Source organism: Chlorocebus sabaeus, chromosome X, assembly GCF_047675955.1.
Source record: "Chlorocebus sabaeus isolate Y175 chromosome X, mChlSab1.0.hap1, whole genome shotgun sequence".
NCBI lineage: Eukaryota > Metazoa > Chordata > Mammalia > Primates > Cercopithecidae > Chlorocebus > Chlorocebus sabaeus.
The window spans coordinates 49,696,881-49,719,984 of NC_132933.1; the positions used below are offsets into that span (position 1 = coordinate 49,696,881).

The window sequence follows — 23,104 nt, forward strand, 5'->3', positions numbered from 1 at the left end:
ACAGAGTCTCGCTCTTTCGCCCAGGCTGGAGTGCAGTGGCACGATCTCGGCTCACTACAAGCTCCGCCTTCTGGGTTCAGGCCATTCTCCTGCCTCAGCCTCCCGAGTAGCTGGGACTACAGGTGCCCGACACCGCGCCCGGCTAATTTTTTGTATTTTTAGTAGAGACGGGGTTTCACCGTGTTAGCCAGGATGGTCTTGATCTCCTGACCTCGTGATCCACCTGCCTCGGCCTCCCAAAGTGCTGGGATTACAGGCGTGAGCCACTGCGCCTGGCCAAGTAAGTGCCTTTCAAAGGAAATGTGCCATACAGAGAGAATTTGAAAACAGATATGTGGAGATACCTTCATCAGCTTGTGACTTTGTTGCTGAAAACTATGTGTGTCACTTCTTTTCCATATATATATATGGAAAATTTATATATATATATAAAAATTTGAGCAGATTTGCTGTGTGTAATTATATAACATGTATTAAAATATATATTAAATATATGCTTTAAGTATTGACATTATATTCATGTACTGCTGTTCTAATATACACATATAAGGCATGAAAAACGGAACATTTAAAAGTATAAGATTATATATATATATATATATATATAAAGTAACAGGATATGTTTAACTTGCCTGAAACACCCTACTCCGATAGCTTGAACTCATTTGTAAAAATACTTTAGTTTGGGCCGGGCTCGGTGGCTCACGCTTGTAATCCCAGCACTCTGGGAGGCTGAGGCGGGCGAATCACGAGATCGGGGGTTCGAGACCAGCCTTGCCAACATGGTGAAACCCCGTCTCTACCAAAAATACAAAAATTAGCCGGGTATGGTGGTGCATGCCTGTAATCCTAGCTACTCAGGAGGCTGAGGCAGGAGAACTGCTTGAACCCGGGAGGCGGAGGTTGCAGTGAGCCGATATCGCACCACTACACTCCAGCCTGGGTGACACAGCGAGACTCCGTCTCAAAAGAAAAAAAAAAAAAAATGTACTTTGCAGGGACCACTGAATGATGGCAGGGAGAGCGAAAATTTAATAGTCAAATTTCAACAAAAATCTTTGCATAACTGCAAAGTGAGGCTGAAAAATTAACATAATTTATTGAGCACTGCCACTGTCATACTACATCCATTTACATCTATGAATCTTTGTAAGTTATTATTTTCGGCTATAACATCCATTCAAGCCAAGGGTCAGTTTAAACTGAACTCAGTATTCTAAAATGTTAAACCATGATTTCAAAATTAATAAGGCATATTCAGTCACATTGTTCTCACTAAAATATTAATATTATCATGTTTCAAATAAGATATAAATTGTATATGTATATACTATCAAATAAAATATATTTTAAAATATTACTTCATATTTATCTTATATTTTTAAAAGTTGTTTTTCATGTTTTATAATGTGTATATTAGAACAGCAGTACATGAATATAATGTCAATACTTAAAGCATATGTTTAATATATATTTTAATACATGTTATATAATTACACACAGCAAATCTGCTCAAATTTTAATATGTATACAAATCCTCCTGGGATCTTGTTACAGTGCAGTTTCTGATTCAGTGGGTGTAGATCAGGCAGAGATTCTGCATTTCTAACTAGCTCCCAGGCGATCCTGATGCTCCTTGTTCTAAGACCACACTTAGAGCAGCAAGGTCATGGGGGCGGGGGTGTGGGCTCCATTGTGTTTTACTGATAGGATTGCACAATAAAAAATATTTGGAGATGCCTGGGGAATGAATGGAGTACACTTCCTTCAGGTTATCCCCGCTTAACCACTGCTTCTCTCAGGGGAGTTTTTGGCAGGTACTATGAACAAATGTGAACCTGAAATAGGCAATACTTCAAAATGGATCCTGAGTGGCTAACTGGGCCTAAATTTTAAATAGAGCCAAGTGGGGCCATCTGCCAACTAAAGGTCAGAGGTCTCAAGTTCCTCCAAAACCCACACGACTGTTCAACTTTGGGACTTCCAGAGCTCACCTGAACCAACCAATCAGAGGCCATCTGCCTTGACCAATTATGACTTAGCTGCCTCAACCAATCAGGGCTCAGTTGCCTTGACCAGTCAGGGCTCAGTTCTATCAACCAATCAGAACCAGGTGAGTTTGAATACTTCATTTGCATAAATTTTTGCTATAAAAGTAGAACCCTACCTTTGCTCTCTGGAACACACCTTCGTTTTACACCTAAGGTTGTGTGTCTCTGGTGTCCAAACTGTTCTCTGGAATAGTCTCTTTCCTTGGAGCTAAGAGCAGTGACTCATGCCTGTAATTCCAGCCCTTTGGGAGGCCGAGGTTGGCCAGGAATTCAAGACTAGCCTGGGCAACATGGCAAAACCATGTCTCTACAAAAAAAATTTTTTTAATTAGCCCTGAGCCTGGTGGCAGTCGCTTGTAGTCCCAGCTACTGTGGAGCCTGAGGTGGGAGGATCACTTGAGCCCAGGAGGTCAAGGCTGTAGTAGCTGAGATGGTGCCACTGCACTACAGCCTGGGCAACAGAGTGAGACCTTGTTTCCAAAAAAAAAAAAAAAAAAAAAGTCTCTTTCCTCCAAATTCCTTTTTATTTTTAATAATTTTGTTTTATTTTTTATTCAAGACAGGGTCTCACTCGTTTGCCCAGGATGGAGTGTAGTGGTGCAATCACAGCTCACTGCAGCCACAGCCTCTGGGGCTATAGCTATACTCTGACCTCAGCCTCCAGGGTAGTTGGGACTACAGGCACTAGGTACCATGCTGGAGTAATTTTGTGTGTGTGTGTGTGTGGAGGCGGGGTCTCGCTTTGTGGCCCCTTTTCAGAGAACTTTTGTTCACAATACTGAGCTACAATGATAGTGGTTCTGCTCCCTGACAAATAGCTGAATGCAGCTAGTCCCTGCAGTTTTGCCAGTCAGTTGAACTAGGATAGGATTAACATGCTCATGTGTAAACTGATGTGACCAACAAGGCCACATGCTCCAGCATGGAACTGAAGGATAATAGTTGCTTCTGCCTCGTAAGACTGATGTGACGATGAAATGAGATAAGATGTGTAACGTACTTTGCAGATACAGTGCTTGATAAAGTGCAGCTATTATTGTTGGAGGTAAGGCTGCCTACAGTCCGGACCAAGATTCTCTTCAGGCAATTATTATTATTATTATTACTGAGGGTCTCCCTCTGTTGCCCAGACTGGAGTGCAGTGGCACAATCTCAGCACTCTGCAACCTCTGCCTCCCAGGCTCAAGCATTCTTGTTCCTCAGCCTCCTGAGTAGCTGGAATTATAGGTTTGAACCACCATGCCTGGCTAATTTTTGTATTTTTAGTTTTGCGACGTTGGCCATGGCAAAACTAAACTCCTGACCTCAAGCTCAAGTGATATGCCCTCTTTGGCCTCCCAAAGTGCTGGGATTACAAGCATGAGCCACCACGCCCTTCCCAGACAATTATTTTGAATCTTCTTTAACACCAAGACAAATAGGGCATAAAGCATGACTTAAAATTTTTTAACCTGGAAATACTTTAAAGTAGTTGTAACCCGCTAAGCTATTAAAGACAAACAAACAACAACACATGTGTAGAAATTCCATAAGCACTCATATATTACCTGGCTTTGAGAAACATAATTTACTTTTGTCCTTTCAGATAAGCCAGCTGCAGAATATATCCTGAAGTACCTGCTTTATGGAATTATTCACACTATTCACCAACAAGAAGGTGGGAACATCTACTGAAAATGACAAATTTATTTTTAGGAAAGCTGATATGTATACTTTCTTCCTAGCAGTAATTAGCTGAGCCATTTGTTTGCTAAGACCACTCTGAGCTTCTGAAAATAGTATCATTTGCATACAGGATAATTTTTATGTTTCTGTTCACTTTTATTTGATAATGTGGGCAGATTTCATATTTTAAGTCAAATGAGATGTCACCAAATTTCTATCTGGTACATGTTGGGGACATGGAAGGAAGCTTTGATTGCAAGAGCCACATTTCCCTGTTGTTTTTTAAAGTTGGTCGACATGCGAATTCATCATCAACTAGAATTAAAACCGTCTATACACTTTCAAGTATCAGTTGGCATGTTTGGTTTTAATATTGCAACCCTCAGAATCAGCTTTGTATTTTGCCCCTTTGATGGTTGAAAGGTAGGGTTTCACTTAATATATAGATCCATAAAGCTAGTTCCTTTGGAACCTAGAGCTGAGTCACTTTCCACATTGGGGAACAAAACAGTCCAAGCCAATTTAATGATTTCCAATCTTAAATACCATTGCATTTATCTAAATACAGACTTGCATGTCTATATCTTTTTTTTTTTTAATGACTCTTTGTTTCTCATGGGACTGTGCAAGTTTCTCCCTGATTCTATTTTTTCCACTGTTTCTGTGGAAGGATGTTAGCCTCATTCTTCACCATGCTCCCTGTCTCCCTTCCTACCCCTTTCTGTCTTTAGTTGAACTCCGTGAGGGCTGAGACTGTATCTCTTTTATTAACTGCTATACCACAAACACTTAGCATAACACTTGACACAGATAATTTATCAAATAAGTATTTTTTGAGAGTTTGGGTAAAATGTTAAGACTGGATTTCCTTGGACTGATCCATGATCAGTAAAACACTCATGACCTTATCTGATATTTTCCTGTAGAATAAAGTCAGTCAATTCAGGGAGTCCCAGAACAGGAGCACATAGACACCAAACTTTGTGGGACAACAAATATAATGAAGAGCATGTTTGCTTCTTTCAAACAAGTGAGTGAACAAGGAAAATCTTTCCCAATGTATAAATATTGACTTGAAGTCCTTACCTGCTTATTGATGTAGGAATAGCCAAGTATTGATTTTGTAAATATAATTATGAGTATTTCTTTTGTTACTTAATATTCATGAAGTTAACTGTTAATGTCAAAATAGACACACTGCTCACGCCTGTAATCCCAGCACTTTGGGAGGCCGAGACGGGCGGATCACGAGGTCAGGAGATCGAGACCATCTTGGCTAACACGGTGAAACCCCGTCTCTAGTAAAAATACAAAAAATTAGCCAGGTGCGGTGGCGGGCACCTGTAGTCCCAGCTACACGGGAAGCTGAGGCAGGAGAATGGCGTGAACCTGGGAGGCGGAGCTTGCAGTGAGCCGAGATCGCGCCACTGCACTCCAGCTTGGGCGACAGAGGGAGACTCCGTCTCAATTTTTAAAAAAAGAAAAAGGAAAAAAAAAATAGACACACTACCTGTGTTCACAATTAAGGAAATCCAAACAGAGAAAGACTTGTTATCTTTTTTGTTGTCGTTGTATAAATTTAGGGGGTACAAGTGCAGTTTTGATATGTTGTATCTTACATTACCCTTCCTTGGCTTCTCAGATTTAGCCTGGATAGAGAAAAAAGGCCAGGCTGAATAGCCTGTGTTTATGTAAATCTTGATTCATATGCCCTCTGACTCCCCAAATGATTGAGTGGGTGGAAGCACGCACATGCATTGTGCCAGTGTGTGCATAAATGCTGTCACATGTAAGGCAAGAAGCAGGGTGACATAGAAAGAGCAAGTCACAAGTTGTCAGGACTCTAAATTGAAGTTTTGTTTGTATCAGTGCCCTAAAAACCCAGAGCCACGTGAAGTCAAGGCCCTTAACACCCACCTCTCCCACATACTGAGGGGAGAATTCAGATGCCCACTGCAGTCAGCCGGTCAGACTGCACACTCCTTGCCTCCACTCCAGTTTACCCTGGGAGACCTCTCTGCTATGGCTGAATCTGAGAGAGATCCTTGAGTGTAAGATCTGGTCTTGATCACCTTTCTACCCATACCGCCCCCAAACTTGAACTTCCTGGGGTTTAACACAGTACTTAGTAGTTTCTCAATGAATGTTCACAGAACGAATTAAGGAATGAACGAATGTTGCTCTGGACAAAGCTGCACCTTCCACATCCTGCGTAACTACACTCAGTACTGACCCTGAAGATAGGAAAAGCAATACAGCTGGTGCTGTAAGAAAATGTTTCTTGTTTATACTGCTGCATCTTGATCTTTGGCTGATCTAAGCACAAAGAGAGCTCTTTCAGTTAGAAAAAAGGAGGTTTATGGTGTGTGGGAGAGCTAAGAACAATGGACTCAATTGAGAGACTGGAGATGCTCTCAGCTTCTAAGAGCCTAGAAACTCCATCTATAGATTCATCCCAGAGGGCAGAGCCAAATCAGGGCAGATGGAAAACATAGCTTTCTTGGGAACTGGCTTTCAGTTCCTCTGAGGCAAAAATACAATCACTCTGTAGCACCCTGAATCAATTCTCCAAAATATGGTGCTATGTCCTTGTTTGCCAGTGTCTTAAAATAAGTCCCTGTCATATTTTTATTCTTTATGTCTTAAAGTCATTCAACCACACTTGCTTGCAGAATATTAATTGTGGTTAAGCAGAAATCAGGAAATTAAATTGAAACTGCTTTTGAACGGAGCTCCTTAACTGATGACTGATTTGTTATCCTTCCAGCTAAAGATTCCTTTCTCTCCAATCTTTTGTCAACTGCAACTGTGAGGCAATGAATCTGCAGCTGATTTTAAGTCAGCTTTCTTTAAGCTGGTCATCAGAGTGCTGTCCAAGGGTGCCAAATTCTAACCTAGGGTTGTGAAAGGGCTTTAATGCTATGTCCCCGGTGAGCTAGTAGGCTGGCCATCCAGGGTGGTAGGTGTCACTAATTTATTTTAGTACTGCCCTGCCACAGCCTGTTTACATTTACATTGCCTTTTACATACCTGCTCTGTCCTTTAAGTACTAAACCTTCCATCCAGTACTATTCAAATAAAACTAAATATTAGTCACGTATGAATTACTGAGGAATAATTACTGGAACATCCAAACAATTTAAAGAGAAGGTAACAATAACTTAAATCTAAATGCACCGGGAACTGGGGCACCACTATGGTATTGACAAAGTAACCATGGTTGACTCTGAACACTCTAAAATCCAACTTCGAAGAGAAAAGAAACCTTTAAGTAGGCAATAAACTGGTTTCAACATCTGTGTTTTAACACAAGCTCAGACATGTATTTATTGAATTTTTTGGGCAAATTACTTTGCTTCTATTTCTTAGTGTCTTCAACTATAAAAATAGAAGTAATCTATTCATCTACTATTTATTTCAGAGAAATGTTATGAGAATGACTTGGATGACCTGAAAAATGAATGAGCTCCTTGAACAAGGTACGGTTATTAAGTTTCTATTGTGAAGTCAAATAGAACAATTCACTCAAAGGACACGATGTTTGATTGAGAACATTCTTAATTTTATTTTCTTTAATTTTATAAAATACACTTTGTAAGATAAGTTTCTAAAAGTTTATCCTTTATGTGTGTTAAAATTGCAATTCTATATCAGAAATGAAGGAAACACTTTCAGTTGATTAACTCTCTTTGTGTGTGTATATATGTGTATGTACGCATGTGAGGTTTTCAGGGAAGGGTTGGTTATTTGTTATGTTATTAAATCAAAACAAAACGCAAGGTACGGATTACTTCACTGTCCTTTATCTTGATTGGTTTCTTACAAAACATTTTCCCTCTCCTCCCTCTATGCAGCCTGGAAGCTTATCTTGTATACTGGTTTGAAAACAAGTATCAAGTGTCTTTTTGTAAAGATCTTACATCTCCTTAAATATTTCTGAAACCACTTTGGGGGAAAAGAACAATACAACTCTTTACAACAAAAGAGCTATAGTACAAATCTTTCCTTCAATTAAAACCAATCAGACTTTTTTTTTTTAACCCAAAGTTAACAAAAACAGGAAAAGACTGAAATCTGGGAGCTATTCAAGTTTCAAACTCTTTCTGCCTGTACTTTTTCCTGGAAGCTTACCAACTGAATAGCTGATGACTGGTGCATTCTGTTATGTGATCTATATCAGGAGAAAATAACCTTTATGTTAAACCTAACTCTTAACACACCAAGATAACACTGCTAAGTAAAATCATTTTCCATTAGCTAGAAAGAACGATTAGATTACTCAAATTGAGATTCAAATTCACCAAATCTGTTTCTGCAAAGGCAGAATACTTGTAGAAAATCCCAATAGATTCATTTAACTAGCCAATTTTTAGTATGATTTGTGATGCTTAATGTCCAATTTTCCTACTTTAAAAAAGAGTCATAATCAAATAATTATTCTCCAGACACTTCTGATGCAACCCCAAATAAGTAATAAACAAACTGGAATACACGAAATGTGCATCATTCTAAAACAAATCAAGATCTTCAAATCCCCTACGATGACTGAATGGATAATACCCCATGAAAAGAGCACCATTGTGAAGATATGACAGAGGCCAGAGTACACAACTAATTAAAGAAAAAAAGACATGCTATCCAAAGAGTTATCTATCCTGTGTCTACCAGAGGGCCATCTCAGGTTACACCGTTAGCCACCAGCAACTGCTGCTCTTTAGGCCAGTCTGTTTTCATGTAAGCTAGTTTCCTTCTATTCTCAGCTCCTTGGAAACCACAGGGTTGTCATGGTAGCTGTTATCAAGGAGAAGGGAGTGAGAAGATGCTGACAACACCCTGTTTCTCTTCCCTAACGAGGTGTAAGGCCAGATGCCCCCTTCGTCTACACAGATTCTATGCTCCCTTATGCTGTAAGTAAGGTTGGCTGAGTTAGGGCTTCAGTAGTCCATCACCATCGGGGTCAGTGCTCTCTTTCTGTGGGTGAAAGATCCTTGCTTTGACCCCCTTCTCCCAGCTGCAATAGGCAGATTTGGGCAAACGCTCTTATTGTTTTTCTGACATTCTTTTTTCTTCTGTCTTCAGTGGTAATAGGGAGACCAGAGTGAATTCTGTTTTGTACACCAAAGAGAATATATTTGGCCCCTATAAATGGCAAGGGGACCAAAGACATTCCTTCTCTGTACCTGAGCATCTTTCCTTCCACTTTGTTTCCATCAGTGGAAGTACTCTTTGAGAAGAAATTACTTTCTGATCCTCAGGAGATGCTTGAAAATTCAATTAGAGCCTCCATTCCTTTGTGACTTGCAGTTGGGGAGTCATCTTCTTAGGCATTTCCCATTTCTAGCAGGAACCAGCTGTGAAGCAAAATGACTAAAAGAGGTACATAAGAGGGGAGAGTCCAAAGAGAGACCTTAATCACTGCAAGACTCTCCTTTCTTGTTACACTCGTCAAGTAAGAAGAGGGCCAGTCGGTGGCAAAGGCAAAGAGTTAAGATGGGAGACGCAGCATTGTAGGCTGTGTGGTTAGAGCCTCGCTATTAGAGAAAGGGGGATTTCTATGGGGGATCAGAACTTGGTGCCTCGGCCCATGAGTTTAAGGACGGCAAAGTTGTAAGTGGCAGCAATCATGAAGGTGAGCTGTAGGGAACAGAAGAGAGAATGTGAATGAGAGTAGAAAAGAAAGAATGCCCTCCTCAGATCCCTTTGGGAATGAGGAAGGGTAGAAATAAAATCATAACTAAATAAGGGAAAAACTCCTGCTCTGCAAAAAATAGTACATCCCAGGCTTGGCTTTCTCCATATACACTTGACTGGAAGTCCGATGTCTCCGAGGCATCATGGGTCTCACGGCCCAGGCCCAGAGAATCAAATCATAAAGATTTATTCCACACCTCTGTTTGATCTAGCACTGAGTTTTCCTCAGGGAAGTGAACAATATTTGGGCTTTGCCACATCCGTATGTCCGAGTGACTTAGAGTCATAGGGTGCTTGCTGTAGACACACAGCCACATCATGCAGTACCGCCCTCTACTGGTTAATGAATCAATTTATTTTACAAGATGAGAAATTACTTGACTCTGTATAGAAACCTTAGCAGTAGGGGCCAGGAGTTCTGTGAACTCATCTTGTCTGATCACTGCTTATAAAATGACTTCAGATAAATCACTTCACCCTTCAGTGCCTTACGTTTTTAATCTGCACAATGAGCACACTACATTCACAGGGCACTGTAACACTATCAGCAAGACCTGGGACATAGCATTGTATTATAGTCAAAACAATTCTAATAATGTTAGGAGGTCCTCCCAGTAGTTCCACATGAGTAACTAAATCCATTGGAGAGTATCTAAGGTGGATTCATATTGATAGTATATAGAATTCCAGGCTATAGCAAGTCATGTTTCGTGATGTTTCAGTGTTTTGTCATTGATCTGATCAAAATGTAATGAGAATTAACCGTAATTTATGACTGCAAAGTACTTGGCAACATTACATGTTCTATAAATACTAAATATTATCGTTGTGTCTATGAATCTCTTACCCCCTCTTTCCTCATACCACTTTTCTTGTTCCTATCTAATCTGTGATGCTTTTCTGCCTTGCCAGTGCAAGTAGAAGTACGGAGCCTCTACCCTTTGCTATTTTCCCAGAAGCTTCCCTCCAGCATTTCAAGGATGGAAGCAGTCTACCTTCTTGCCTTTCAGAATAGCTGTACCCACACTATCTCAGTCCTGTTTACTTGCCAAGATCATTCAAAGTCAACTCACCAGGGAAATCAGTGTAGCTGCAGCCCCCACAAATGCAGCAATAAACAGGTGGAAGGTCATTTGGAACTGCAGGAAAATGAAAGAGGAAGAACTGTTTCTTGCAACAGCAATAATATGCCTCAGTGTAAATCATGAATACAGCTTTCTGAATGTGTTGATATCTTTCTTGTGTGCTAATTCTACATCTTTAACTAAGTTTTCACTTCCCTAAATGTGGGCCTCCCAGTCTTCAGTGTACACCATAGCACCTTGCCCATAACACCCAGAACACAGAATACTCATGAAATAGCATAGTACTCCAAAATAATGAACTGGTTCCCTACAGTTGTGCCCAGGGGTCCAAAATTTAAAGTCAATATTTTGCTTTCAAAGAAATAATTTATTGCCTTTCTCCCCAGGATTCACTTTTATTCCCCTTGCCTCATTTGTATATAATATCTGTTCTCAATACAGTGCTTTCCTTTTCAAATGTACTTATTTTACCTCTCATTTGAGATAAAGAAGTTCCAAACTGAAAATGTTTTTATAAAACCTATGAATGCCTCTGTGCACAGCCCATTTTCTTGATACGGTTTTTAACTAAAGGAATGAAAATTTTCATGTGGGGGATTTTGCCATCAGGCTCTACCTTTACCTAAAGCTACAGACTTCTCTTTTAAGAGGGGAAGGGTTGGAAAGAAAGTCTTTCTATGCAGCTCTAGGGAAAACAGGTGTTTTACCTTCTATGCTCATTGGCTCAGGCATACTTAGCCAATATGTTGTAGAAGGCAATCGGCTAATTCAAAATCCAGCAAAGAGAAACTTTTAGTCCTTAAAATTGAAGACCATGGGTGTAATTTGTATGGTATTAGCTACTCCCTTGTAAAATAACCCAAATAACCCACTCACCTCAGCTGTTTTGCAGATGGACAGAAGGTTGGAGCCACAAACCTTGCCAGGGAAAGCATTCCATGGGAGAACACCTAAGTAAGACACAAACATCAACCAGGGTAAGCTTTATGGAGTTACGGGGCCACATGGAGACTTTCCCCCAGAGCCCTTCTTCCATCTCTAATTATCCTGGCTGTAAATTTGGATTCTACCAACAATCAGGATCCTCTTTTCTACAGGTTTACAAAAAAGAGAAGGTGGTATTGAACAATGGTGAAAGCTTGTGTTTGTTATTGAAATGTGCTGCTTTGGGGTTGGGAACAGCAGTCAACTAGAGTAGGTCCATATGAACAGTCAAGAAAACTCCCACCACTTCCAAGTTCCCTTCCCAGGGAAGAAACCTCTCTGGTTTCAGTAGGAAGGATTAATAAACTAAGACCCAATCATTCATCATCTTATATTTTTCTCATAATCACCACCCTCCTTATACTAAGAAAATAACCAAATGCATAGTGCTTCCATAGTGGGTAGGAGAGCCAAAGCACCCATGCCCTTACTCACCATACATTCTGGCATCAGCACAGAGACTGCCTATACTGGCAGAGGTCTTGCTGGGGAAGGCAATAGACTGGCAGGTGGTCCAGGTGTTGAAGTAAATGTACACAGGCACAGCAGAGCAGGCAAACACCAGGAGCCACACAACGGTCAGGGCATAGGTGATGCCCACAAACTAAAATGATTGACATGGGGTGGTTAGAAATCAGAATCAGCCTGCAGATGTAGAAACACAAACTGGGAGATCCTGGAGTGGCGTGTGCCAGACATTAAAACCAGGTTCCAGGGCTCTCCCTCAAATGAAATTAGTGAGCAGGGCACCTCTGCCAAGGGTCATTGGCAGTATCTACTAGAGAACTGGCCCCAGCATGACGGAGGGTGGGGGGAACGGGTAGGGGAGGAGTGAGGAGGATCCCTGGGTTAGAGAGGCTTCAGAGGATGTTTTTGGGCAGATAAGGTGTAAAGAAATCAAAACAGATCTTGAAAGAAAGTCGTGCCGTTTTGTGCCTTAGGCTGAGCTTAGAAAATGTTCCTTGCCACAGGAACATTTTTGTTCCCTAGTCATTGAACAAAGCCAATAGGAGATTAAAATTTCAGATACAAAACCTTTCTAAGCTAACTGCTGGCCACAAAAAGACATTGCTAGAACCCACACACGTTCAGCCCCCAAAGGATCTTCAACTCCAGAGACTGAAAACAAATGTGCGCCTCACTCAAAGCATGGATAACCCTCAGGCAATGATAAAACATTCAACATGCAAACCTACTCCAATGCCCTCTGGGACCTCCAACAGCGCAGGATCCCAGAATATTGTAAATTTCATCTTGGAGTCAATTATTTAATTTTTATTATCAATCCTCCCTCTCAGATCAGGTGCCCAAGTCTCAATCACATTTTAGATTCTTGTCCAGTTAGATCTTCTCTTGTGGTCCCTGCTAGGAAGGGAGCAAAGGGATACCAACAGATGGCTTAGAAATGGTCTGATTGTACAAAGCATCCCACAAAACTCATGCTTTCCGTTTTGAGAAGAAATTTGCTTAGGGAACCTTTGAAAGGTGAGGCTAAGCCAGCTGGGCACCACGTTCTTCCTGACCTTCTTGTTCGGCTGCAGCCATCGCTTCCTCACTCAAATGCCAGGCCCCTAGAGAGGACCCAGCCTTGAGTGGGGACGAGGCCACAGACTCGCGCCCAATTTTCCCCCACCCCTTGTTATTGCCACAAAATCCTGAGGATGATCACCTTGTCGGGATGTCCTAGCCATTTTCCCAAACAATGACACACCCGCTCCAAAGAATGAGCTTGATGTTGGCCTCTGGAACCCCTCCCCTTCTGGCCCCCTGTTACCGTTGCGCTCAGGCCCTTGCCGCAGATGGTGGTCTTGTAGTCGCCAAAGATCTGCCTGACTGCGCCGGTGGTGTAGAAGCCCTCAGCCAGCAGGAGGGCCCCATAAAGGAAGAAGAAAGAGGCAGTTCCATAGATGACATACTGGAAGGCATGGATCCTGCATTAACAGGTAGACAAATGAGACCAGGGAATCTTATTAATTGAAGACCTGGTTCCTTTCCCCACATAAGTGAGGTATACACCAGAGCGAGCACCTTAACAAGGCTAGGGATTCTCTAGAGGAATCACCAGGTTCCTCCTGCATGCTTTCACCTTATCTTTGTTGAAATAAGTGAAGACAGGGTGTATGTGACCAGAAACATATGCTCCTCCCACCACACCTTGCTTACCCTGGGACCTGGAGAACCAGGGACCTACTCTCCCTGCCCGACCCTTCAGACATGCTACCTCACAGGAGTGGGGAGCTAGACAAGAAGAAATGTGGATGAAGGAACAGGAGCCTAACTTGTTCTAGGAATAGGAGAGGCTTAGTGCCTCCCTTGGTTTCTCCATACCTACTACGCTGGAGGCTCCAACTTGGGCAATATTAACTACATCTAGCAGAAGTCAGAACACGTGTAAGAAAACAAGGGGCGGGGGTGGGAGGGGCTGACAGGCAGGCAGGCAGACCTGTCCTTTCTGAATGGGTTTCGAATGTGGAGCAGGAGAGATCTGCACAGAGGGAAGACTCAGGAATCCGCTCTGGCTCCACCCCAGTCCCCTGCTAGTTACTAAGGTACTGAAGAGTTCTCTATCTCCAGGATGGAGAGAGGGAAAAAAAAGATGGGTCTGTGTGGGAGGGCAGGTACTTACACATTGATGAGATACTCATAGTCCTGGTAGTTTTTGGAGAAATAGGTCTCAATTAGCTTTTCTGTGCCAGTGAGGGCTTCATGTCCACAGCCACAGAATAGTGCCACCCCAAAGAAACACAATCCAGTGGCCACCAGGGAAGCAAAGGGGGCCCCTACCAGACATCTTGCACAGCACTCTAACAAGCCTGGGGAAGAAGAAGGGGAAACAGTCAGGCATATCCAGTAGGTAGCTCATGCCACTCAAACCTCTCTGCCACGCCAGCCAGGCCCGGTGCTCACAGGCTCAGAGACAGTGGGTACCCCAGAGTCAAAAAGCAGGAGCGGCTAGAGATTTTGGCTTTCAGCATGTGAGATTGACCCAGAATCCTTACTTTGTTTCATCCTTGAAAATAAATCTTTGGCTGGGAGCCGTGGCTCATGCCTGTAATCCCAGCACTTCGGGAGGCTGAGGCGGGTGGACCACGTGAGGTCAGGAGTTCGAGACCAGCCTGGCCAACATGGCAAAACCCCATCTCTACTAAAAATACAAAAATTAGCTGGGCATGGGCACATGCCTGTAATCCCAGCTACTCAGGATTCTGAGACAGGAGAATCTGTTAAATCCGGGAGGCGGAGGTTGCTGTGAGCCAAGATTGCGCCATTGCACTCCAGCCTGGGCAAAAGAGTGAGACTCTGTCTCAAGGAAAAAAAAAAAAAAGAAAGAAAGAAAATAAATCCTTACCTTTTATTGTCAGAATTTTTAAAATATTTAATAAATAATAATAATTCAGCAATTCAAATAGCAAGCCAGAGAGATTATGAAATCAGTCCCTTCTTTCTTATTGTTCTGGTCTGTTTGTTTGCTTACTTATTTTAGTCATTCATCAACTATTTATGGAATACTCACTATATGCCCAGCATTATGCTGGGTGTTATATGGGATAAGAAGAGAGAAAAGACACAGACTCTGCCATATGGGAGTCTTTAATTTCCTGAGGAAGAATTAGCTAGGTAGACTTAATATTTTCAACTAACAATTCAGGCAGCCAAGTAAGTGGTAAGAGAGGGTAAATGCATTAGGAGTTCCAGGAAGGGATGAGTGCAGGCCAGAGATGCCGGTATTGTCAGACAGGATTTTAGCATGAAGAGCATTCCAGGTGGAAGAAACTTTGGAAATTGCATGCTCCTGGATATTTTTGAGCATCGTGTGTATTTGTTGCAAGGAATGCTTGATTCTTCTTAGTTTACATATGGGAGGAGTAGTCCAAACAGGAGGGAGCTAGCGCAGGACAGGAAATGAAAATAGGAAGATTGATATTACTTGCAATAATAAAAATGCAGGCTTAATGATTTTAGACACTTTGCATGGTGGTGTTGTCCTCCTATAATGCAGCTTGGCTAATGTCCCCACGCTCAGTTATACACTGAGATTCTGTCAAAACAGCTACAAACAGACTTTATACAAAGTCAGCAAAGCATGAAACATCTTTCTGGCACTAGAAGAACACACCAGGGCCTGGGAACACATGTGTCTTAAAGTGCTAAGAGTTCCTGAGATCCCCAGACCTGGTATCCCAGGCCCTACGCCAGTGTTGCTGAGAAACAGGAAAGGCACACAAGAAGTCACAGGCTTTGAAAGCAGCTGTGTTCCAAGTACTAGTCCCATGCTCTAAGATGTCATATGGAGTGAACCTTAGCAAATGCCAAGTAGATGACTGACTAGATGAGGAAAACAATGGCTTCCTCTGGCCTCTTGGCTAGATCCCTAAAATGTAGAAGAAATGAAAATGTTAAGCTCTTCAGAAAAAAATGTCTTAATTCATATGTATGTATATATATAAATGTATGTGTGTGTATATATATACACACACCCACTGATGTTATATATCTATAAACACAGTATACACATGCACACACACAAATACTCAGCAAATGTACTGGGAAGCTGCTATTTTTGAATAAGCAGGTTGTGACAGCTTGTACAATAAAAATAAATTGTATTAATTACTTAGGCTTGGATTTTTGTATTCAAGCATTTCTCTAAGCCACACTCACTTTTCTATAGGGTACCAGGGAAAGGGGACTCCTTTGCCTGATTCTGTTAACATTAGTTACAGTTTGTTTTTAGCCCAGAGAGCTTGAACACCTGGTGATTTGCATGGCTGAATTGCATCAATGTGAACAGATTTGGAAAGACCAAATTATCTCTGTCATGGGAAAATTGAGGTAGAGGCATTTGCCTCTGTTCTCAGAGACACAAAAGGAGTGAGTCCTATTACCCACCATCTCCTGAAATGACAGCCCTTTCCTGGCCTTCAAAGAGGCTCTTCTTCAAAGATACTTGTGTGTCACACCAAAGATGAGGCTCAGAAGCCCAAGCCAAACAAAGTAAGCAGCTAACATTTGAAACAGAACTTCCTTTTCCAAGAATTAAAGCATTGCTGCCAGGAAACTTGGCCTCTATGAGAAGCAATCTGTAGCTGTGCTGCTGTGAGTGGAGGCTGAGTTTACTCAGCATGAACTTTGCAAACGTGCTTGGGAAGAGTGTCTTTTCAGAACTGGCCCATGGATGTGCCTGTGTGTGTGCACATGCACGTGCATGCATGTGTACAAATCTGCACATACACACATGTGTACCATAGAGAAAAACGCAACAACTGAAATCGATTGTTGTTCTCAGAAAACATTCCAGAAATTGATCTTCCTTTCTCTCAACAGGTTAAAATACTAGATTCAGCCCATAAGTCAAGAAAAGGAGCTTGGAAGTAAACAGTACTGCCATTTTCCTTCTCTGCCTGTCCAACTCCTCCCCACCCCCAAACTCTTAGACTCTTCTAGTAAAGAAAGTCTCTGAAGCCTGGGAATAGGAGGAGAGGAAGGTCAGTGACCCCACTGTTCCCTTTCTCCCCAGCACAGGGTCAGGGCTTGGACAGAGCCCTCCATCGCTCCCCCGGACAAAGAAGCCTTGTTCTTTCCTGAGATCTCAGGAGCCTGATTGGTATTCCACAGGGGCCTGTAGGCCTGGGGGTGGGGAGGGGGTCAGACCCAGGGAACAATGGCAGGACTGTTTGTTTAGCCGAGGGTAAGAAGAGCCATCCACCCTAGCAAGTGACCATCTTGGGCCTATTCACTCACCCCAGCATTTTCATCCGGGAAGGGCTAAGTTGTGCAGGTATGATCAGGGATGGAGGAACTTGACCTCTTGCTAGCCAAAAGAGAACTCCACTTTAAGCTTTAGCTGATGCCACCTCCAGGGTTGCAAAGATGAGGTTGCAAAGAGATACATCCTCTTGAGTGTATCTGATCCCTCAATCATCATCCAAATGACCTGAGAGTGTCATGGATTGTGTTCTTACTGGATGATAAATGGCTAAGCCTTAGGAGCAATTCTGAGTCACCGGATCATAGCCTTTCTTTTTACATCCATTTTTCCTCTATTTTCTTAGAGCTTTAAAAACTTAGCATTCCCTTTTTCTGCTCCACTACAGCTCAAAGCAAGGGACAAGAAGGAAGTAGGCTTTAATGAGTTTCTAATGTAGTCTGAAATAAATGACTTTAGATAAATCTATCACTATTAAGCTATAAACAATTCAGTAATATCAGCATAAGCATCAGATGTTCATCTCTTCACAACCTAGATTAGTGCTTTGGGGGCATTTAAGTTCAGCAGAAGTGAAGAATCTCAGTCAGTCTGTCCAAGCAAGAATCAGATTTTAGATTCTAACTGAGAAAAACTCAGAGCCTGCAAGAAATTATTTTTTCATCAAAGTAGTTAACAATCAAAGCATTCTGAGAAAAGATCCATTGGGCTCCCTTTGATTTTTCACAGTCCAAGAAATGTCCTTGGGTATGTGTGAACAATAGCCTAAAGCCAAAGACTCTCCATTTCAGAACCCCTCCTGGTTGAAAGGGTGTGAGTTTGATTCAAGAAGGCTGGAAGGGATTCTAGAGAAGTTCCTTGGCTCTCTCAAGAGACATTCTCACATTTCCAGTCTAAGTACAGACTGCAAGATGGGAGAGTTGGCATAAAAGAACCATATAGTAATAACATTTCTCAGTGCAACTCAATTGGATTAAACGGCCTAACTTTGACGAGAGGTCATAGAGAAAAATAATGACCCCCTCCAGTGTTTTCCTTTCATTTCTGTTTATGTGAATTCAGTACAAGAATTAAGCACACTAGCAGTGACATAGACACTAGGAGAAACAGAAGGGAATTAAAAGGCCAGTCCCTTTCTTTAGAAAACTTGAAATCCTGTTGGGGCAAACAAACTGTGAATCTGTGAATCAAAATCCAAAGCCACATATAAGCAAGTGTTAAAATGGATATAACGAAGTCGTGTGGGCAAAATGTAAGCAAAGGGAACAGATCATGTCATGGTCAGCTACATTTGTATACAAACTCCCAAAACAAGTCTAATCAATCTGTGATAGGTGACACTCCAACTTTAAGCCCTTCTCATCAGTGCTCTTCACAGGGGTCTGACAGATCAACAGAACCAATGTGACTTACACAGATCCAGGTTCATCAAGGGACTGTGTTGATCCTGATGCTGTCTCTTTAAGCAGGCGCCAAAAGCTCCCAACCCTCCCTCCCTCCTTTCCCATGCCCTGGGCCCGCCTCAAGGACCAGCTCCATGATGGAAATTCAATGTGAATCTGGGAACTCATCAAAGGAAGGAGAGGAAGGGCTTTCATAGAAAGGAATGGTAGAAAGAGACCAATTGTACCCTGCACAATTCCCAGCCTGTCCCTTGAATCCAGCTGACAAAGGGAGAGATAGAAGAACCGTATACAATAGAGCTAAACAACAGGCAGGCTCATTGAGTGAGAAACTGGCCCCATCTCCCTAGGTCTCGAATCTGCACTACAGTCTTACCCTCCTCCCAGAACCCACCCCTTAACCTCACCCCATGAACAGAGGCCTCCTTGATCAGGGCCTACAGCGATTGACAAGGCTGAAATGCTAGAGTAGCCGTGACTGGTACTAGGGATGGATGGGGATCAGTGGGTGGGTTCTAGGAGTAAAACAACAATTATCAAGAGGTGCCAGAGACAAACAAAGACTTTTGCTTCTGGCCCTGTCCTGGTCAGACAATGCCCTGCCTATAATCTTGTCTTTCCTACATATCCCTTGTGATATCAGCACTTATATACCACATTCAAGTGCTGGAAAACTGTCCCGAAACCTCTAGAGCCTGGGAATCCAAGCCTGCTGGATAGTCAAATCATGTGGACAAGGTTAACTAAAAAGGAATTTCAGCCTCCTCTTTGGACACAGTTTTAGTATTACCAAGGCAACAGCATCTGGACCATCTTGTTTCCTATACTCCCCACTCCTCTTCAGACACACACACACACACACACACACACATACACACACACACACACACACAGAATGAATGATGTACACATTCCAATTTATGTGCAAGCATTGGGAAGCTGAGGTAGGACTTTGGTTATTAAAACTTATCCTTGGCACATTGTCTCCACCTTGCCCACAAATGGGAAGATGAAAGGGAAGTAACTGGTACTAGAGACAATAGTAGCCATACCTTGTTCCTCAGGTCAGTCTCCCACCATTTCCTCCTCTCTCCTTAGTTGCAGTGTGAAGCTGATTTGGGGAACCTTATTCTCTTCCTTGGGACTCTCTTCTAGAGCCCTGCCTGGCAGACAGCTCAGAGGCCAGTGCAGAGCTGAGAGATAGCCCTCAGGGCCATTTTGCAGTAGCCAAGAGGTATTAATCAATCAGTACTTGCTGAGCTTTTGATGTAAGTTTGGCACTGAGTAGGCTCTGAAAGCAAAAAAGGAAGGAAAGGCTGCTCCATTCACCTACCATGGCTGCTGTTACCCTTCCTGATCATGTGACTGTCCTCACTTGGTCTTCTTTAGACCTGAAGTGCTGTGGGCAGGGAAGGCATTTCTACTATTGCTTTTCTACTGTTGCTGTTTTTCAAGACAAAGACCTGTACCCAGGGGATGGCTTTCAAAGCTTCAGGATGAGAGACAAAAGCAACAGGGGAAAGTGATGTTACTGGCTGGAGTTTCTACCTTAATGGGTTTGGAGACTATATTTCCCCTCCCACCCACCTCCCAGGGTTGAGGTTGTTATTACTCAGATAACTCTGAGAGAGCAGTTCTAGTTATCAGCCTGTTAAGTAAACTTGTAGCTTTCCTAGCTCAGAGCTAAGCCTAAGGCCCCGGAAAGCAGGGTAGACCTTTCAATCTGCCTGGCTCTCCAAGGACTCCTCTGGCTCTGCACGGCCAAAGGGAGAAGTGAGGTGGGGAAGGCTGCACTTGATTATTTTAGTCAGTGTCTCCAGGAAGACTAGGTGAACATGCCGGCTGGGATCTGGTTTATTTTTGGCTGCTGGCATTCTTGGGGCATTCTTGCTATTTTGATGGGATTCAGTTAGTCTTCGGGCATTTTATAAAACTGGACCCCCACTCTGCTGCCACACTTTTTGCCTGGGCTACACCCACTTACTCCAAGCCAGCCAAAACTATACTGCTAGGCAAACAGCCACTTTTGGATGGAGGCATCACAGTCTGGTTACCAGGGTAACAGCCACTGTTCTCAGACGACAACAGGCTTGCAGACAATGTTTTGCTGTTCAATAATGGCATTGTGTTTCTGAGCAGAGAATAATCAGCTACTGCTCTTTGGCTCCTTTCTGGTTCCATCGTTATCCCAAAGACTCACTTGAAACATTCCCCTTCCAAATCAAGCCAAAAATTAATGAGTTATCATTTTCCCCATAAACTTTTTGTGCAGACACTACTGAATTAGTGTTCCTCCTTGCTTCCAATCCTAAGGGATTCTATATGGTTGAAGTAGTAAGTTCCCTGTTCCTGGAGGTTATTAAGCAGAGGCTGTATGAACATTTAACTGGTTGTTGTAAAAATGAATCCCGCATTGAAGGTTGGCTCAGACAACTTCTAAAGTTCCTTCCAATCCCAGATTCCATGATATAATGTGTTTACTGCAATTGTTGAACAGCAGTGCACTCCACATCAGAAGTAGTGGCAGTCCGGTACCTTGTTAGAGATCATCTATAATTCAAAGTACTTTAGATACTCTGTTATTGAATAAATGAAAACTCAGTGGCTGCTACATCATATGTACCTGGCCCAAGTATCGTCCACCCTTAGGACTGGGGACCCAATGTGCATCCTCAATGGTGCCCTTATCTGTGGCAATCTTCCTCTGGAGGAAACCATCCAGCCTCCATAACAGGCAACTGTCCCTGTGGTCACCTTATTTGTTCCTGTCTTTCCTCAGGGATTTCATCCCCTGAGGAAGTAATATTCAACATTCTTCTTTACTCCCTCTCTGTTTTTAATGCACAACCTATCCAATCAGCTGGGCTGACATTAGATAGGATTCCTGATGTTACCCAGGGCAGGAATTGAGTTCCTCCAACATTCACCTCTCATCTGGCCACACTTAATTGGTCATATGATTCTGACCCAAGCACACAAAGAAAACCCAACCACCCTGGAAAGAGGAAGAGTCAGCCTGTATACACATTATTGTCTAATAGTAGTTATTATCATGATTTACAGTTGTTATAGATCTTGCCCATTTTCAAAGGACTTCCACATTATTGTTACTTGATTCTCACAACCCTGAAAGTAGACAAAGTAGTTATTGCTATCCCCATTTTCCAGATGAGGAAGTGGTGATTCAGTGACATGACCAAGGTCACATAGTTCATAAGTAGCAGATCTGGGATTTGAATCTGATTTTTCTGACTCCCTGTCCGGTGCTCTCCCTCCTGTTTTACCTGAACACATGCTTCAAAGTGTTCTTTCTGTGTTTCATGATGAAACAACCTAAAGGCTGAACCAGCTCAATATAATTGCAAATTGATCTCTGTGGATGTTGTCTACTGGGTGCTACATTTGATAGGGAATACATAGGACAACTGAGTCTCATTTCATTTAGTATGTGTTTAAGCTGCTATCTTTGTTTTGCCAAATGTGAACAATGTCTACAGGGCTCTGTGGAGTCCAGTAGGGACAAAGACCCTTGTGCTCTGCACACATTACTCTGAGTAGAAACTACCACCAGAGCCTCATAGCTTCTGTCTTTGTTCATGGAACCTAGAAAAGCCCTCAATACTCAGTCAAATTAGCAAGAACTCTAATGTCCCAGCAGCCTCCTTGTCACAGCAGAGAGCCCTCAGGAAAACTATGTCTGTGATATCTGCTAGAAATGGTCACTCCTATAGGTGCACACACACGCACATATGCACACACACACACTCCTACCCATATCTGTTTCCCATGGTCAAGCCATTGAGGACTTTACTTTCATTTCCTGAGCCTGAGAATGGCCTCCTCAGCCATAGCCAAGCCTGAGTCCAGCTTGCTTGATCCCCAGCTTCCTATCAATGCCAAACATGGTTCAACGTTTGCATCAAGCAAGCAGTTATTTTGTACATCTGAGGGCTAGACAGTGCTCAGTGGTCTCCAGCAGAACCAGGAGGGCAAGCTGACCCGACTGTTACCAGGGCCTTGGAACCAACGGAAAAGAGAAGATAGAGGGAAGTGAGGGGGTAGGAGGACACATGACCACATCCATCCTGCTGGGCACTCTCTCCAGAGATCTGTGGGACTCTCCACGTGCTGCTGGAGTTCTTTGGTAATAAAGCATCACGCTCAGTACAGCGGAGAAGGAGTTAATCTAACTGAATGTTAAGGAATTTAAAAAGAAAACAAGTGCCAAAACACGACTCATTTAAACCATTGGAACCCCCGAACCCCAAAGTTGGAAATTCTCTTGTGAATTCCTGTGTCCGCTTGAATCTTCAATGCTAAAGTTTTTGAAACTTACCCATGTCTTTGGGACTCTGACTCCAATTGTAGCCGGCTGGCTAGTCTGCTTTGTGGCTGACTTTGTTCAGCTAGAAGAAGGATCCTGGTCTCTCCAGCCTCCTTCTTCGGTCTTTTACTTTTTCTCTCTGAGTATCTTTGTCCTCTCCTCCTGCAATGAAAAGGGCTTTCTGATTGACAGCC

General features: G+C 42.7%; 1 protein-coding gene and 2 long non-coding RNA genes across 5 annotated transcripts in view; 2 read left to right on the plus strand and 1 right to left on the minus strand.

Moving 5' to 3' along the window:
- Window positions 1–7,536, plus strand: LOC119620921 (uncharacterized). Its single transcript, XR_005237466.2, has 3 exons — window positions 1–280; window positions 3,637–3,708; window positions 7,138–7,536. It is a non-coding gene; the product is annotated as an uncharacterized lncRNA (long non-coding RNA).
- PLP1 (proteolipid protein 1) lies at window positions 7,257–23,072 on the minus strand. Of its 2 annotated transcripts, none has more exons than XM_007992428.3 (7): window positions 22,923–23,072; window positions 14,103–14,289; window positions 13,251–13,407; window positions 11,912–12,080; window positions 11,369–11,442; window positions 10,481–10,546; window positions 7,257–9,350 (listed from the first exon to the last, which is right to left on the minus strand). In XM_007992428.3, the coding sequence occupies exons 1-7, from the start codon at window positions 22,924–22,926 to the stop codon at window positions 9,279–9,281; spliced, it is 729 nt and encodes a 242-aa protein (XP_007990619.1). In that variant the 5' UTR covers window positions 22,927–23,072; the 3' UTR covers window positions 7,257–9,278. The 2 variants fall into 2 exon arrangements, with proteins under 2 accessions (XP_007990619.1, XP_037844891.1); XM_037988963.2 differs by having other exon boundaries at window positions 13,146–13,407.
- LOC103232419 (uncharacterized) overlaps window positions 11,372–23,104 on the plus strand; it is a 21,394-nt gene continuing 9,661 nt past the window's right edge. Inside the window, exon 1 of one of the 2 annotated variants that reach the window (XR_012091926.1) lies at window positions 11,372–11,469. This is a non-coding gene — a long non-coding RNA (uncharacterized lncRNA). The remainder of the gene's footprint in view (window positions 11,470–23,104) is intronic. The other variant, XR_005237464.2, reaches the window with a different exon arrangement.

What these genes read in the sequence shown, in the direction of transcription:
- PLP1 (XM_037988963.2), bottom strand. An exon ending in TATGAGTATCTCATCAATGT is followed by an intron (nt 13,408 to 14,102) that starts GTAAGTACCTGC and finishes CTGTTAATGCAG; the next exon opens with GATCCATGCCTTCCAGTATG. An exon ending in CAGCTACACTGATTTCCCTG is followed by an intron (nt 9,351 to 10,480) that starts GTGAGTTGACTT and finishes TGTTCCCTACAG; the next exon opens with CTCACCTTCATGATTGCTGC.